General features: G+C 58.6%; 3 protein-coding genes across 3 annotated transcripts; 1 reads left to right on the top strand and 2 right to left on the bottom strand.

The window, feature by feature from the left end:
* Positions 1-1560: 1560 nt before the first annotated feature.
* Positions 1561-5650, bottom strand: GUITHDRAFT_163790 (hypothetical protein). Its single transcript, XM_005830483.1, has 9 exons — positions 5052-5650; positions 4240-4989; positions 4092-4196; positions 2586-4043; positions 2345-2470; positions 2213-2290; positions 2036-2082; positions 1887-1940; positions 1561-1833 (listed from the first exon to the last, which is right to left on the bottom strand). Exons 1-9 carry the CDS (start codon positions 5316-5318, stop codon positions 1779-1781), a joined length of 2940 nt encoding a protein of 979 aa, XP_005830540.1. The 5' UTR covers positions 5319-5650; the 3' UTR covers positions 1561-1778.
* Positions 5651-6887: 1237 nt separating this feature from the next.
* Positions 6888-7798, bottom strand: GUITHDRAFT_72961 (hypothetical protein; the record flags this gene model as incomplete). Its single annotated transcript, XM_005830484.1, has 2 exons — positions 6888-6975; positions 7218-7798. The coding sequence occupies 2 exons, from the start codon at positions 7796-7798 to the stop codon at positions 6888-6890; spliced, it is 669 nt and encodes a 222-aa protein (XP_005830541.1).
* Positions 7799-8629: 831 nt separating this feature from the next.
* Positions 8630-11351, top strand: GUITHDRAFT_140331 (hypothetical protein; the record flags this gene model as incomplete). The annotated part of the gene is made up of 8 exons (XM_005830485.1): positions 8630-8824; positions 8918-9156; positions 9210-9457; positions 9708-9784; positions 9975-10102; positions 10327-10486; positions 10690-11137; positions 11188-11351. The coding sequence occupies 8 exons, from the start codon at positions 8630-8632 to the stop codon at positions 11349-11351; spliced, it is 1659 nt and encodes a 552-aa protein (XP_005830542.1).
* Positions 11352-11702: the final 351 nt, after the last annotated feature.

The following is an 11702-nucleotide window of genomic DNA, read 5'->3' on the forward strand; positions in this document are numbered from 1 at the left end:
CTGCTGACACTGTGCAAGACTACCAACGGAGACAAGGTCACTTGCGGGTACAAGCTCGCTGTGGAGCTACTGCAGCTCCGACATGCGAGCGGAGGCTGCAAGATGAAGATGGTGAGCTCGATTGTATCTCCTCGTCCTCCCTCCCTCCCTCCCTCCCTCCCTCACTCACTCACTCACTCACTCACTCACTCACTCACTCACTCCTTCCCCGTCTCTCCTCGTCCCTCTTTCTTTATTCTTGCTTGTGTGATTCCTCCCATTCCTTCCTCTTTACCCTCCCTCCCTCCCTCCCTCCCTCCCTCCCTCCCTCGCCCCATCACTTCTCACTCTTGTGCTCAGATCAGCGAGCTCTTGGGCATGGGTCTCAATGCTGGGAGCGAGTGGCGGGAAGGAAGGGCTCAAGGGTCTTGCGGGGGTTCGATCCTAGCAGGCACGCTATGGCTGCAGGTACAGCCAATCCTTGTCACGTGGCCGACCCTCTGCCTTCTCCTGTATTGGATGCTTCTCGTTGCCACCACCTCCTTCCCCTCCTTTTCCCGTGCTTCCTGCTCGCCTCGTCGTTGATCCTCTCGCTGTCCTCCCTGCTCCTTCGATCTCCTACGGCCTCTGCTTGCACAGCAGCTTGCTGACCTGAGAAGGAGGTGGAAGACGCGGAGAAGCTCGCGCTAGCCGAGAGGCTGATCGAAAAGGGCATGGAGGTAGGACGCTGCCTGGCCGGCCAGGGCCGGCGAGTGAAGTGACTTTCCTGTCCTTCAGTTAAACTCGGAGAGCATTGAGAGGACGACTGCTGCGAGCACAGGAACCTTCGTGCTTGCAGGAGCAATGTATCCCCTCCCCTCCTTCCTCCGTGTACCCCTGCTCCTCCTCTTCCCTCCTCCTTCTCCCTCCCCCTCCTCCCTCCTCCTCCTCCTCCTTGTGACCCTCCGCATTCTCACATTTCCCTCCATGCTGTTGAATCTTCTTCTACAGCAACTGCCCTCGCCTGTCCTCCCAGGCCAAGGCAGACATGCTCGTCCTGTTTCTTCGGTCGGGGATGAAAGTCGACCAGCCATGGTGAGCAGAAGAGAGTGTGCGACGAGAAGGGAAGGAGCAAGGAAGGAGGGAAGGGAAGGAGAGGAGGGAAGGAGCAAGGAAAGAGGGAAGGGAAGGAGAGGAGGGAAGGAGCAAGGGAGGAGGGGAGGTAAGGGATCAGTCAGGCAGTCAGGCAGCAGGTCAAAGGGAGGGGCGAGGAAGGGGCTGAGAGGATGGGAGGGGCGACTCGGTCGACCTGATGCTGCGAACAGCAAGCAAGGGGGGAGGGAGACAAGCACGGCACAAATCCTCCTCCCGCGAATTCTCGCGTCCATCCCCGAGCTGAACCTACGAGCTAGGATGGTGCGCTGATGGACCGCACGTGCTTCCTCCTCTAACGCTAGCGCAGGCGACGGAAATCTTGGAGAGGGGGGGGAAGGGGCAGCCGGAGGTGGTTGAGAAGCTGAAGGGGCTGCTGGGGGAGGCTGAAGTGGAGGAGGAGGCGAGGGAGAAGCTGCGACGAGTGCTGGAGGGAGGATGAGGGCTGAGCAAAACAATATTCTTTAATAGATATCGAGCCGTGAGGGACGGGAAGGGCGCGTAGGTGTAGCAAGTCAACAGAGTGGATAGAGAGGAAAGCGAGGAGGACTGGGGGTCAGAGGAGTGTCGGGTATGATGTAGAGGAAAGGACGAGGAGGACGAGGACGAGGACGAGGAGATAAAGAGGACGAGGAATGAATACAAGATGTACATGAAGTTGAAACTCATCATTCGTCTTCCACGCGCGATCTCTTCGCTTCCCTTTCCTCGTCCTCGGCGGATCTGCCAAAACGGTCACCCCCCAAGCTCCGCCACAGCCTCCTCGTCCAGCTCACATCGAGTTCGCCCGCTTCTCCCTCTTCTCACGCGCAGGAGAAGCCGATCGTGACCTGAAACGAGAGCAGTGAGGAGGAAGAAGAGGTGGTGATGGTGGTACAATGAAGGGGTCAGGAGAGAGGGAAGAGGCAAGTCTGCTTCATCTTACCTGTCGTCGTCGTCGTAAAGGTCGTCCTTGCCGATCGCCTCCATGATCTGACCAGCTCACTCTCAGCCACTCGCGTCCTCCGATCCTCTCCCCACTCTCTCCCTCTCCTGTGACCCCCGCTGTCCTTCCCCTCTCGCCCTCTCCTCCTCCTCCCCCTCCCCTCCTCCATTTTTCCACCTTGTCAAACAGCTCTGTCCTTTTCTCGTCTGCCACTTCCACCCATGCGCTTCTCTCCCCGCAGACCTTTTCAGCTTCCTGCTCGCCGAGCTCGTCAGCCTGCTATACCCCACCAGGTCAAGTCACGATCACCTTGTACGTAGCGCCGGCTGCGATCTTGCCTCTCTCGACGTACTTGCTGAGCAACCTCGCAAAGTCTTTCTCTGCTCGCTTTTGCTTCTTCTCCTTCTTCTCCACCTCCTCCTGCGCCATCTTCTTCTGCAGAGGCACCAACATCAACATCCCCGCGACTGTGCAAACACGGGTTGGGAGGAGGAGGAGGAAAGGGGAGGAGGAGGAACGGATCTAGAAACAGCAAGGCCAGGTCTCTCACCAGCTCATGGTAGAAGAGCTTGACGTGCTCATCAGACACGCCCTTTACAGCCTCGTGAGATCTCATCGCCTGCTCGAACTCCTCGATGGTGCACTTGGAGATGTCCAGCAGCTCCGCGGCCTTGTAAGCGTCCTTGAGCCTCGGCCTGTCCGCCTTGTACTTGACCAGTAGCTCTTCGATGAAGTCCTCGAACAGCTCCTGTGCCCTCGTCTTGCTCTGCTCCACCATCACCAAGAAACGCTCATCCTTGGCCACTGCCTCGTTCTCTCTGAGCTCCTTCCACCTCGTGGTCGCCTTGAGCAGACCTTTCTCGTGGCACTCCTGCATCAGCGCGTTGAACGCTATCCGCTGCTCCTTCTCTGCAGCCCTCCTCATCTCCTTCTGGACCTCCTTCTCCTCCGCCTCCTTGGTCGCCAGCTCGCCCATGTACTCGTCGAACGCGTCCAGCCGGTACTTGTCGTCTCCCTCAAGCGCGAGGTAGCGAGGGTCTTCCTTGATCAGACTCTTCACGTCCGTCCACCGCATCTTCGACGTCAGCTCTGGTACTTCGGAGAGAAGGGCACGGAAGTTGGCAAGGTTCTCGCTGCGAGCCGCCTTCAGCTTCTCCTTCTCCTTCTTCTCCAGCTCAAGGATGTGGTCCTCGAACAGTTCCACCCTCTCCCTCTCGCTCTCGACCTTGCCGAACCGAGGGTCCTTGCTCAAACGATCCTGGATGTCTCTGAACCTCGAAGTGTGGGTGATGAAGGAGGACTCTCGCAGCAGGACGTTGAACTCGTCCTTGGCCGTCTTCTTCCTGATCCTCTCCTGGTCCACCCAGTCCCTCTGCTTCTTAGCGATGAAGTTCTCAAACACGTTCTTCTTCTCGCCCGTGCTCTTGAGAGCTTTGAAGCGAACGTCCAGCTGCAGCTCCGGCAGGACTTCGTTCCACGTCACCTTGTGGGACGTCACCTTATCGTTGAGCAGACCTTTGAAGTCCTCCATCGCCTCCTCCTTGCTCGCATACTCCTTCCTCGGGAGGTCACACACAGGGTCGGCCTTTGCCTTTTCTTTCTTCGAGGACGCCCTGCTCTCCCTATCGTCCTCTGACTTGCGGTCAAAATCTTTCCCTCCATCTCCTGAAGCCTCGCCCTTTCGCCCTACACTTCCATCCGCATCGGCCGCTGCTCCCGATGCTCCCTCATCACCGTCGTCGAGCTCGGGAGGGCGGGTCCACTGAGTGGTGTTGGTGACGGTGTTGTGGTAGTACTTCTTCCCTTCCGGGGTCTGATACTCCTTCCAAACGCTCGCAGACTTTCCTGCCTTCTCCTCCGGGGTCATGAGCTCAGCCGGTTTCGTCCAGACAGACTGTTTGGTCAGGGAGTTGTAGTAGTACGTCTTTCCGCTCGTCTTGTCCACGTGCTCTGTCCAAGGGCCCATCTGAACCCCGGAGGAAGTCGTGACTCCGTGCTGGACGGGGGCCTGCAACGGCTCTCAGCCGCGCCCACGAGCTCGCCTGATGGGACTTACCTGAGCAGGAGGATGGTGCATCATGGGCTGATGCATAGCCTGCGGGTGGTGCATGCCATTCTGAGGCAAGCTCGGCGGCATACCTGGCGGAACCATTCCCGGCGGCTGCACAGGGTTCAGTGACTACCAGCATCTGCCTCTCCCTTACCTGCCCCATCGGAGGATTCATCGGAGGCATTCCTTGCTGCGGGGGCATGGCCGGCGGCATATGGCCCGGTTGAGGGCCCGGGTAAGGTGGAGCCGGCATTCCCATCGGAGACTGACCCCTTCCACCGTACATGGGACTCTGCATACCTGGTGGCTGCATTCCTGCTCCCTGCATACCACCCGACCCTCCGCCTGGTCCTCCCATGCCGCCCGGCCCTCCCATGCCGCCAGGGCCCATGCCGCCCGGTCCACCTGGACCTCCAGGTCCCATGCTGCCTGGCCCGCCTGGCCCGCCTGGACCCATACCTCCAGGTCGCATGCCTCCCGGCCCACCAACTGGTCCTCCCATGCCCCCGGGTCCTCCCATGCCCCCGGGTCCTCCCATGCCCCCGGGTCCTCCCATGCCCCCGGGCCTCATTCCGCCTGGTCCTCCACCTGGGCCCCCCATGGGACCAGGAGGCATACCCGGACGTTGCGGCATCATACCTCGCGAGCCCTGCATGGCATTCCTTACTCCCATCAGCATCGCAGTCTGAGACATGGCCAGCAGCTGCTTTGCCTGCATGCTCGGGCCCATGCCGCTCAGTGTCCCCATGCCCATGGGATGCTTCATGCCCATTCCGAAGGCATTCGCCATCGCCATCCTCCCCGCGCCCATGCCCATGCCCATGCCCATGCCCATGCCCATGCCCGGATTCATGCCGCCATGTCCTGGCATCATGGACCCTCGAGATGTAGGCGGCATGCCCATCTACAGGCGACGTCAGAGAAAGTCAACGGGGCGCACATGGAGGAGGAAGCAGCAGCTCTCACCTGCCCTGTGGGCGTCGAATTGGCCTTAGAACCTCCTGCCATCGAGCTTTGCGTCCCTGGTGTCGATTCTTGGCCGGAGGTTCCCGATGAAAGGGCAGGCGATTCCTGCATAGGGTTTGACGGAACTTCCTCCTCCGTAGCAGCTGATGTCTGCACCTCCTGTGGCGTCTGATCTGAGGGCGGAGGCTCCTGGGACATAGTGGGCTGCTTTTGCATCCATGCGGGCGTGGTCAATCCTCGACCTCGACCTCTTCCTGCTCCGTCCATGGTGAAGGCTCTTTCCTCGAAACGAATCTACCTCCGTCAAGATCAAGGTCGGGTCACTTCATCCTCGCAGAACGTGGCTGTTAGATTTTCTCTCCTTCAATCCGCTGCTCGTCAACTACTGATATCCACCCGCAAGCTCCCCGCTGGATTCAAACGAACTCTGCCTCGTGCTTCACAGAGCAATGTCCACCAGCCGCGACCCAAGGGCTTTTTGTGTAGTGATCTAGCCGATCAGCCTGTGGATGAGCGAGGAGAAGAGCGAGGAGGTAGCGGGAGGAGGGGAGGAAGAGGAGGAGCTGGTAGAACGATCCTCTGAGGAGCGAGGAGGAGAGGCGCGGGGAGGGAGCAGACGTCCACGAGGCATGTTGACTAAAAACATTGACTATATGCCCCCTCCAATAGATTCCACTCTGACAGCCAAACAAGTAGGGCCATGGTATAATATTTTCTATGTATTATCATAATCAAAATAAGCAAAGTCAATGCATTGACTGGCCCCAAGGACTAGCCGGGAGGAGAGCAGGTTTATAGTCAATTTTTTTCAGAGAGATATTGACTACAACCTCCTCTTATTACTCTCCTGATTGTCCTCGTACTGATCTTTCACTTAACTTTGAGTAAACGCCACGGTAAGTCCGATCAACTGGCAACGGTCACGGTGCCACCGGGATCGGACCGTGACCGTCGGACGCCCGGCCCGGCCCGGCCTGCGCGGCAGCGAGCTCCGCCGCCGCCGGCCGGACGGCGGCGGCCGCCCCCGGGCCCGGCGATTGCAGGCAACGTGACCGGTGTTGAACGGTGACCTCGGCTGGGTGACTGGATACGCGGGCCCCCGGGGCTGGGTGACTGCCCGGCCGGCGGTGGGGAACACTCCGAAGTGACGGTGGTCGGTCACAGTGGTCACGGAGTCTGGCGGGGCTCATCACGCGCGCAAAGTTTATTAAGTTATTCAGGCGCTTCAGTATAAGTATGGTCACCGTAGGCTCAGTGGCAGCCGAGCCAACGGGCGGCGCCGAGCCTCGGAGGCTGGCGCGCGGCCACTGCCAGGACTCTAGGGCGGTGTCACCGAGTCCGATACGGTCGGCTGTCACGAGCTGAGTCGCGGCGGCGCGCCCGGCCGGGCGCGCGGGCGGTCGGCGACCGCCGTTAAGGTTTTCTTAATCATGCCACACTGCCGCCGGCACTAGGCTGCAGTGGCGGGCCCGGAAGCTCCGCGGCCACCGGAGGCCACTGGCACCGTGACTCAGGCCCTGGCAAGTGATCATCGGACTCCCGAATTCACCGCCGAGAGTTGGCAAGCCTGTGAGGCTCCTTCACTGCTCGCGAGCGGCGTGCCACCGGGCCGCCGTTCTTCTGCTCAGTGAGTCAGCCGTTCTGTCCGGGCCGACTCCGGCGGCGTCACACCATCCCGGACCGTCGGACTCTGAGAGGGCCTGGGGCTTGTAGCCGGTAGATGGACCGCCGTACTCGATTCTCGATGCTCACGGCGATGAGACAGACTTGAAGTTCCGAGTTGGCTCAGCAGCTGCTTTTGGCGGAGTGGCTCTTGGTTGTGTCGGTAGGGAAACTTCAGTTGGTCGGAGTAACTTTTCCCAGCTTGAGAAGTTTCGTATACAGACAGAGGGCTGACAACGCTTTTCCATCCGGAGCCAGGCTCCTGCGTCAGACCAAGTCAGTTGCCACGGCAAATTCGTGTCCAGAGGTTCAAGCTCCTTTGTCGCATTCAGATGTCGCAGTCGCCCCCCCTCACAACCAATTTCTTAAACCTCCAATATCCCTCTTACATGATTCTCGAGCCCCGGTTCTACCAATTCTGCGCAGGTGGCTAGTCTTCTAAACTGCTGTTCTACTCTCCATTTCTCTTTTCCCTCCTTCCCTCCCCCCCTCTCCTCTACTCACCACAGGTCATCGATCGGAATCACTTTCAGCTTGATCGTCTCCCCCTCCTCCAGCACCCCCGTGCACTTATCGTGCAGGCTGCTGATCTCCTGCGGACTCATCGTCGCCCGGTACAGGAAGATCCGCAGGTACTCGTCGCATCCTCCTGCGGACGGGTAGATGCCGAGGCAGCCGCTCCCGAACGCCATCTCTGTCAGGTCCATCAGATCTTTCTTCTGCACCTTGAGGCTCGTCTCCTCCTCCAGCTCCTTCGCCGCCATCCCCACAAAGTCCCCGCTGTTGTCCAGCATCCCCGCCGGCAGCTCGTACAATGCCGCCTTCCCCACGGGCACCCGCGGCTGCACAGTGAGGAGCGTGTACTGCTTCTTGCTCTCCTTGCACGTGATGACGATGAAGATCGCGACCGCTCCTCCTCGCATGAACACGATGCCGGGCACAGGCTTCCCGTCTCTCGTCGTCGCCTCCGCCTTGAACTTGAGGAAGCCTATCCTCGGCCCGAAGAGGTCGATGGACTGCACCACCACCTTGGACACAACCAGCTCCTCGTCCATCTCCCGGCACCAGTCATTGAAGGCCTTCATCTCCTTCATCTTCAGGTAGTGCTCCTTCAACACCGCATGCTCGAACTCCATCGGGACGTCGTTGCCACGGATCTGCCGCTCATCGTCAGGAGAGTCTGCCGAGTGCAGGAGACTGGGGATGGAGACAGAGGGAGTGTGCGATAGGGGGTGGCTTCTTACCTGGCAAGTCAGAGGTAATGGACGAAGCTGCAGAGGTCTTTTGGGGACTGTTCCTGCTGCTTCGGCCCTTCCTGCTCGGGTTCCTCCTCCCGCTCCCGCTCCCACTTCTATTCCTGCTCCTGATCGTGCTTCTGCTGCTCCTGCTGCTCCTGCTGCTCCTGCTGCTCCTGCTCCTGCCTCTACTCTTGCTCCTTCGGATCCTGGTCCTGCTGCTTGAGCTCCTCCTCGATCTCCTCCTCCTTCTCCTTCCCCACTGGATCCTGCTCTTGCGGATCCTACTCCAGATCCTGCTCCTGCTCCATCCGCTCCCCTACACTGTGCGATGGCCCCTTTCGTAGCTGTTGTGTCATTTTTGGAGCAACAGCCGCCCATGGCGGCTGCCAGGACGTTCGTTAAAAAAAGCGTTGATCCGGTAGGGAGTAAGACATACAGAGCGTTGGGGTAACTGAGAATGCTGCCTTTTTTTAAAGTCAAATGGAAACTCTGAGGTGAGCTGGCAGTGTTGGGAGCTAGTCAAATTCTGTGCTGGTCAAAAATGAAAAATGTGGGGGAGGGAGAGGAGGGGAGGGGAGGGGAGGAGGACTCGAGGAGGAGGAGGATAGCAAAGTATCTTGACTGTTGGTTTCCGTACAGCATTCATCTGAGTTGATGTAGAGGAGGTTGCTGCTGAGAATGAACGTCATCGTCGTCGTCGTCGTCCTTCTCACCTGCTGCGTTCTTTGCCCATTTGCGATAGAGTCGGGCTCAAGGCTCGAGGACGCCGAGAGATTCAGAAAAGAAGCAGAGAGGATGAGGCTGCAGGGAGAGAGCGAGAGAGCTCTCAAGATGTTCCAGGAGACTCTCCGTCTTGACTCAACGAATAGTAAGGTGTGTCTCGGTTGTACTTGTAGCTCCTTGCCGCCGGACGTCTCCTTCTTTCTCATCCTGCCTCCCCTTCCCTGCACTGAAAGGGCTTCTCAGGCCTACTGGGGGATAGGAAGAATCTTGCTCGAGCATGAGCGTGTTGAGGAAGCTTTGCCCATGTTCAGAGAAGCAGTCACAACAGCCGAGGAGGAGAAGAGGAGGGACAAGGAAAGCACGAGGGTCACGGATGTTGCTCTTGCGGTCATGTACCAGGACCTTGGGGTCTGTCTTGGAGAGAACTTTCGCTTCAAGGAGCAGATGAAGGCTTTCGAACGCTCGCTGTCCATCCGATACAGGTAGGCAGGCAGACACGTGCGGAGGTTTCCTACTTATCCCTTGCTCACCACAGCGAGAGGACGTACACCAACCTCCAGAGGGTTCGGCAGTTCATGTGCGAATGGAGGGACTGGGACAATAACATGCAGGAGCTCGAGCGACTGGCCAACAGGAGCTTGCACTGGCTGCCCGGATGGCAAGGGAGCAACGCCAATACCATCCAGCAGAGCTACCTTCTAGTTCCTCCCCAGCATGCTCTCTACTACCCGATGAGCCCGATCACGACGCTGGCAAGCGCTCGATTCTGTGCCCTCCTTACAGGTTGTGAAGCCAAGGGAGGAAGGAAGGGACGAGGAGGAGGACAGAAAGGAGTGGGGGAGGGAGAGAGATAGGAGAGGGGGGGGGGGAGAGACTGGAGAGAGAGGGAGAGAGGGAGAGAGGGAGAGAGGGAGAGAGGGAGAGAGGGAGGGGGTTTGCAGGAAGGAAGGGACGAGGAGGAAGGCGGAAAGGAGGAAGGGAGGGTAGGAGGGAGGGAGGGAGGGAGTAATGATGACGTTTGTCCTCTGGGCAGAGAGGGAGGCACGAAAATTGCAGTTGAAACCGTTCCGGCACCCGCAGACCTCTTGGCGTCCCAAGGAGGGAGTGAGAGTGAGAGTGGCAAGTTTCCTGCTCTGACCTCTGTTATTTCATCCTTCTCACTTCTACTCACTCCTCTTCCTTTGCCTCCTGCTCCTGCTCCTGCTTCTGCTCCTGCTTCTGCTCCTGCTCCTGCTCCACGTCCTCTTTGTTTACTTCTTCCCCACTCTTCCTTCCTTCATCTCCTCATTCTTCCTCCCAGGGCTACCTCTCTTCTCAGTTTGCAGCCAATTCCTTCGGATGGACGATGGAGCACGTCTTCTCTTTCCATGATAGGACCCGATTCCACGTGATCGCCTTCTCGCTCTCCTCCTCCGATGACCCCACAAGGTGTGCGTGCTACCCTTTCATCCTCCCTCTTCCTTTACCCATCCCACTCAACTCCTTTCTTCTCTCTGTTCTCTTCTCTCTCCGTGGCTTGTTCATTTTTCTTGTCTCAATCTGCAGCTTTCCTGTCCATCATTGGCCTTCCTCCTCGGTCTCATCTCCTTCACCTCTCCCTCTCAGCCCGTCTCCTCCTTCACGCACGGAGTTTACCGTCCAGCCGCGTGCAGGCGGAGCATGGTGGAGGAGGTCGAAGACTTCAAGGATGTGAACGGCATCGATCCGGCCGGCATCGCGTCAGCGATCAACGAGCTTCAAGTTCATGTCCTCCTCGATGTAGACGGGTACCGCGACGTTCGCGTCACCACAGGGGTGGCAGACAACATGCAGGTGGAGGAGGGTGAGAGAGAGCAGAGACTGAGGGAGGAGGGTGAGAGGGAGAGAGGGAGGGGGTAGGATACAACATATGACGCAGCATATGAAGATATAGGATATTACTGGAGAGGCGAGGGAGGGAGGGAGAAGAGCGAGCAAGAGGACCAGAGGACAAGGAGGAGGACGCTCTCCTGGGATCCCTGACAGAAGCACGACAGGTCCTGGCTTTGCGTCCTGCTCCCATCGTCGTGAACTGGCTGGGCCCCTGCTCATCTAGCGGAGCTGACTTCGTCGACTTCCTGCTATCAGACCGTCTGTCGTCGCCCCCTGACTTTCAGTCTCACTTCACAGAGTCCTTTGCCCTCCTCCCCCTCTCCTTCTCCGTCTCCTCCCTTGCCCAGTCCTACTCCAACCTCACACGGATCTTCTCCTCTGCCCTACTGTCTGGGTACCCTGTCCTCCTTCCTCGCTCTTCCCTTCCTCCTGATTTGAAGACCAGGGACAGCAAGCCCACAGACTTGCAGACAGCGCTGAAGCGACATGGAGTGAGGCGAGAAGAGCATGGCGTGCCGGCAGAAGGGCTCGTGCTCGCAGACTTCAACAAGTCGTTCAAGCTCTCTCCTGACATGTTCACTACCTGGCTGAGCCTCCTCGTCGCCTTGCCCGGTCAGCCCTGCCCAGTCAGCACATCCTGCAGCAGCTGACGCGAGCACTAGGTAGCGTCCTTGTGCTAGGGGAGGCCGAGGAGGCGGCAAAGAAGAATATCCGCAAGGAAGCGAGGGAGGCTGGCGTGGACCCCGGCAGGATCTCCTTCCCCGACCCTCACGTGACGCACGGGGAGCACGTGACCAGAAGGCTGCCCATGGTTCTCTCGCTCTGACACCCTCCTTCACTGCCAGCCTCCTTCTTTTATTCCTACCTGACTGTGCTCTCCGTCGCCTGAGTCGTTCTTGGCTCATTTCTCCTCCTCCTCCTCCTCCTTCTCCTCCTTCTCCTCCTTCTCCTCCTCCTCCTCCTCTCTCTCTCTCTCTCTCTCTCTCTCTCTCTCTCTCTCTCTCCCCATCCTCTTCCTCCTCTCCCTCCTTTCCTTCTCGCCACAAATGCGTACGAGGAGAAACTCCAGCAAACCTCCGTTGCTTCCGTTTGATTGATTGCTGAAACCAAGCCGTTGAAGCCCTTGAGAATGCTGTGCTTATGGAAAAAAATGAAACCTGTCACAGTTCCCTCTCCA

The sequence above is a fragment of the Guillardia theta genome, assembly GCF_000315625.1.
Source record: "Guillardia theta CCMP2712 unplaced genomic scaffold GUITHscaffold_45, whole genome shotgun sequence".
In the NCBI taxonomy this organism is placed as follows: domain Eukaryota; class Cryptophyceae; order Pyrenomonadales; family Geminigeraceae; genus Guillardia; species Guillardia theta.

What these genes read in the sequence shown, in the direction of transcription:
- GUITHDRAFT_163790 (XM_005830483.1), bottom strand. Translation starts at nt 5,318, where the DNA reads ATGGACGGAGCAGGAAGAGGTCGAGGTCGAGGATTGACCACGCCCGCA. An exon ending in CAGCCGGCGCTACGTACAAG is followed by an intron (nt 2,291 to 2,344) that starts GTGATCGTGACT and finishes CTCGGCGAGCAG; the next exon opens with GAAGCTGAAAAGGTCTGCGG. An exon ending in GAGAAGCGGGCGAACTCGAT is followed by an intron (nt 1,834 to 1,886) that starts GTGAGCTGGACG and finishes CCGTTTTGGCAG; the next exon opens with ATCCGCCGAGGACGAGGAAA.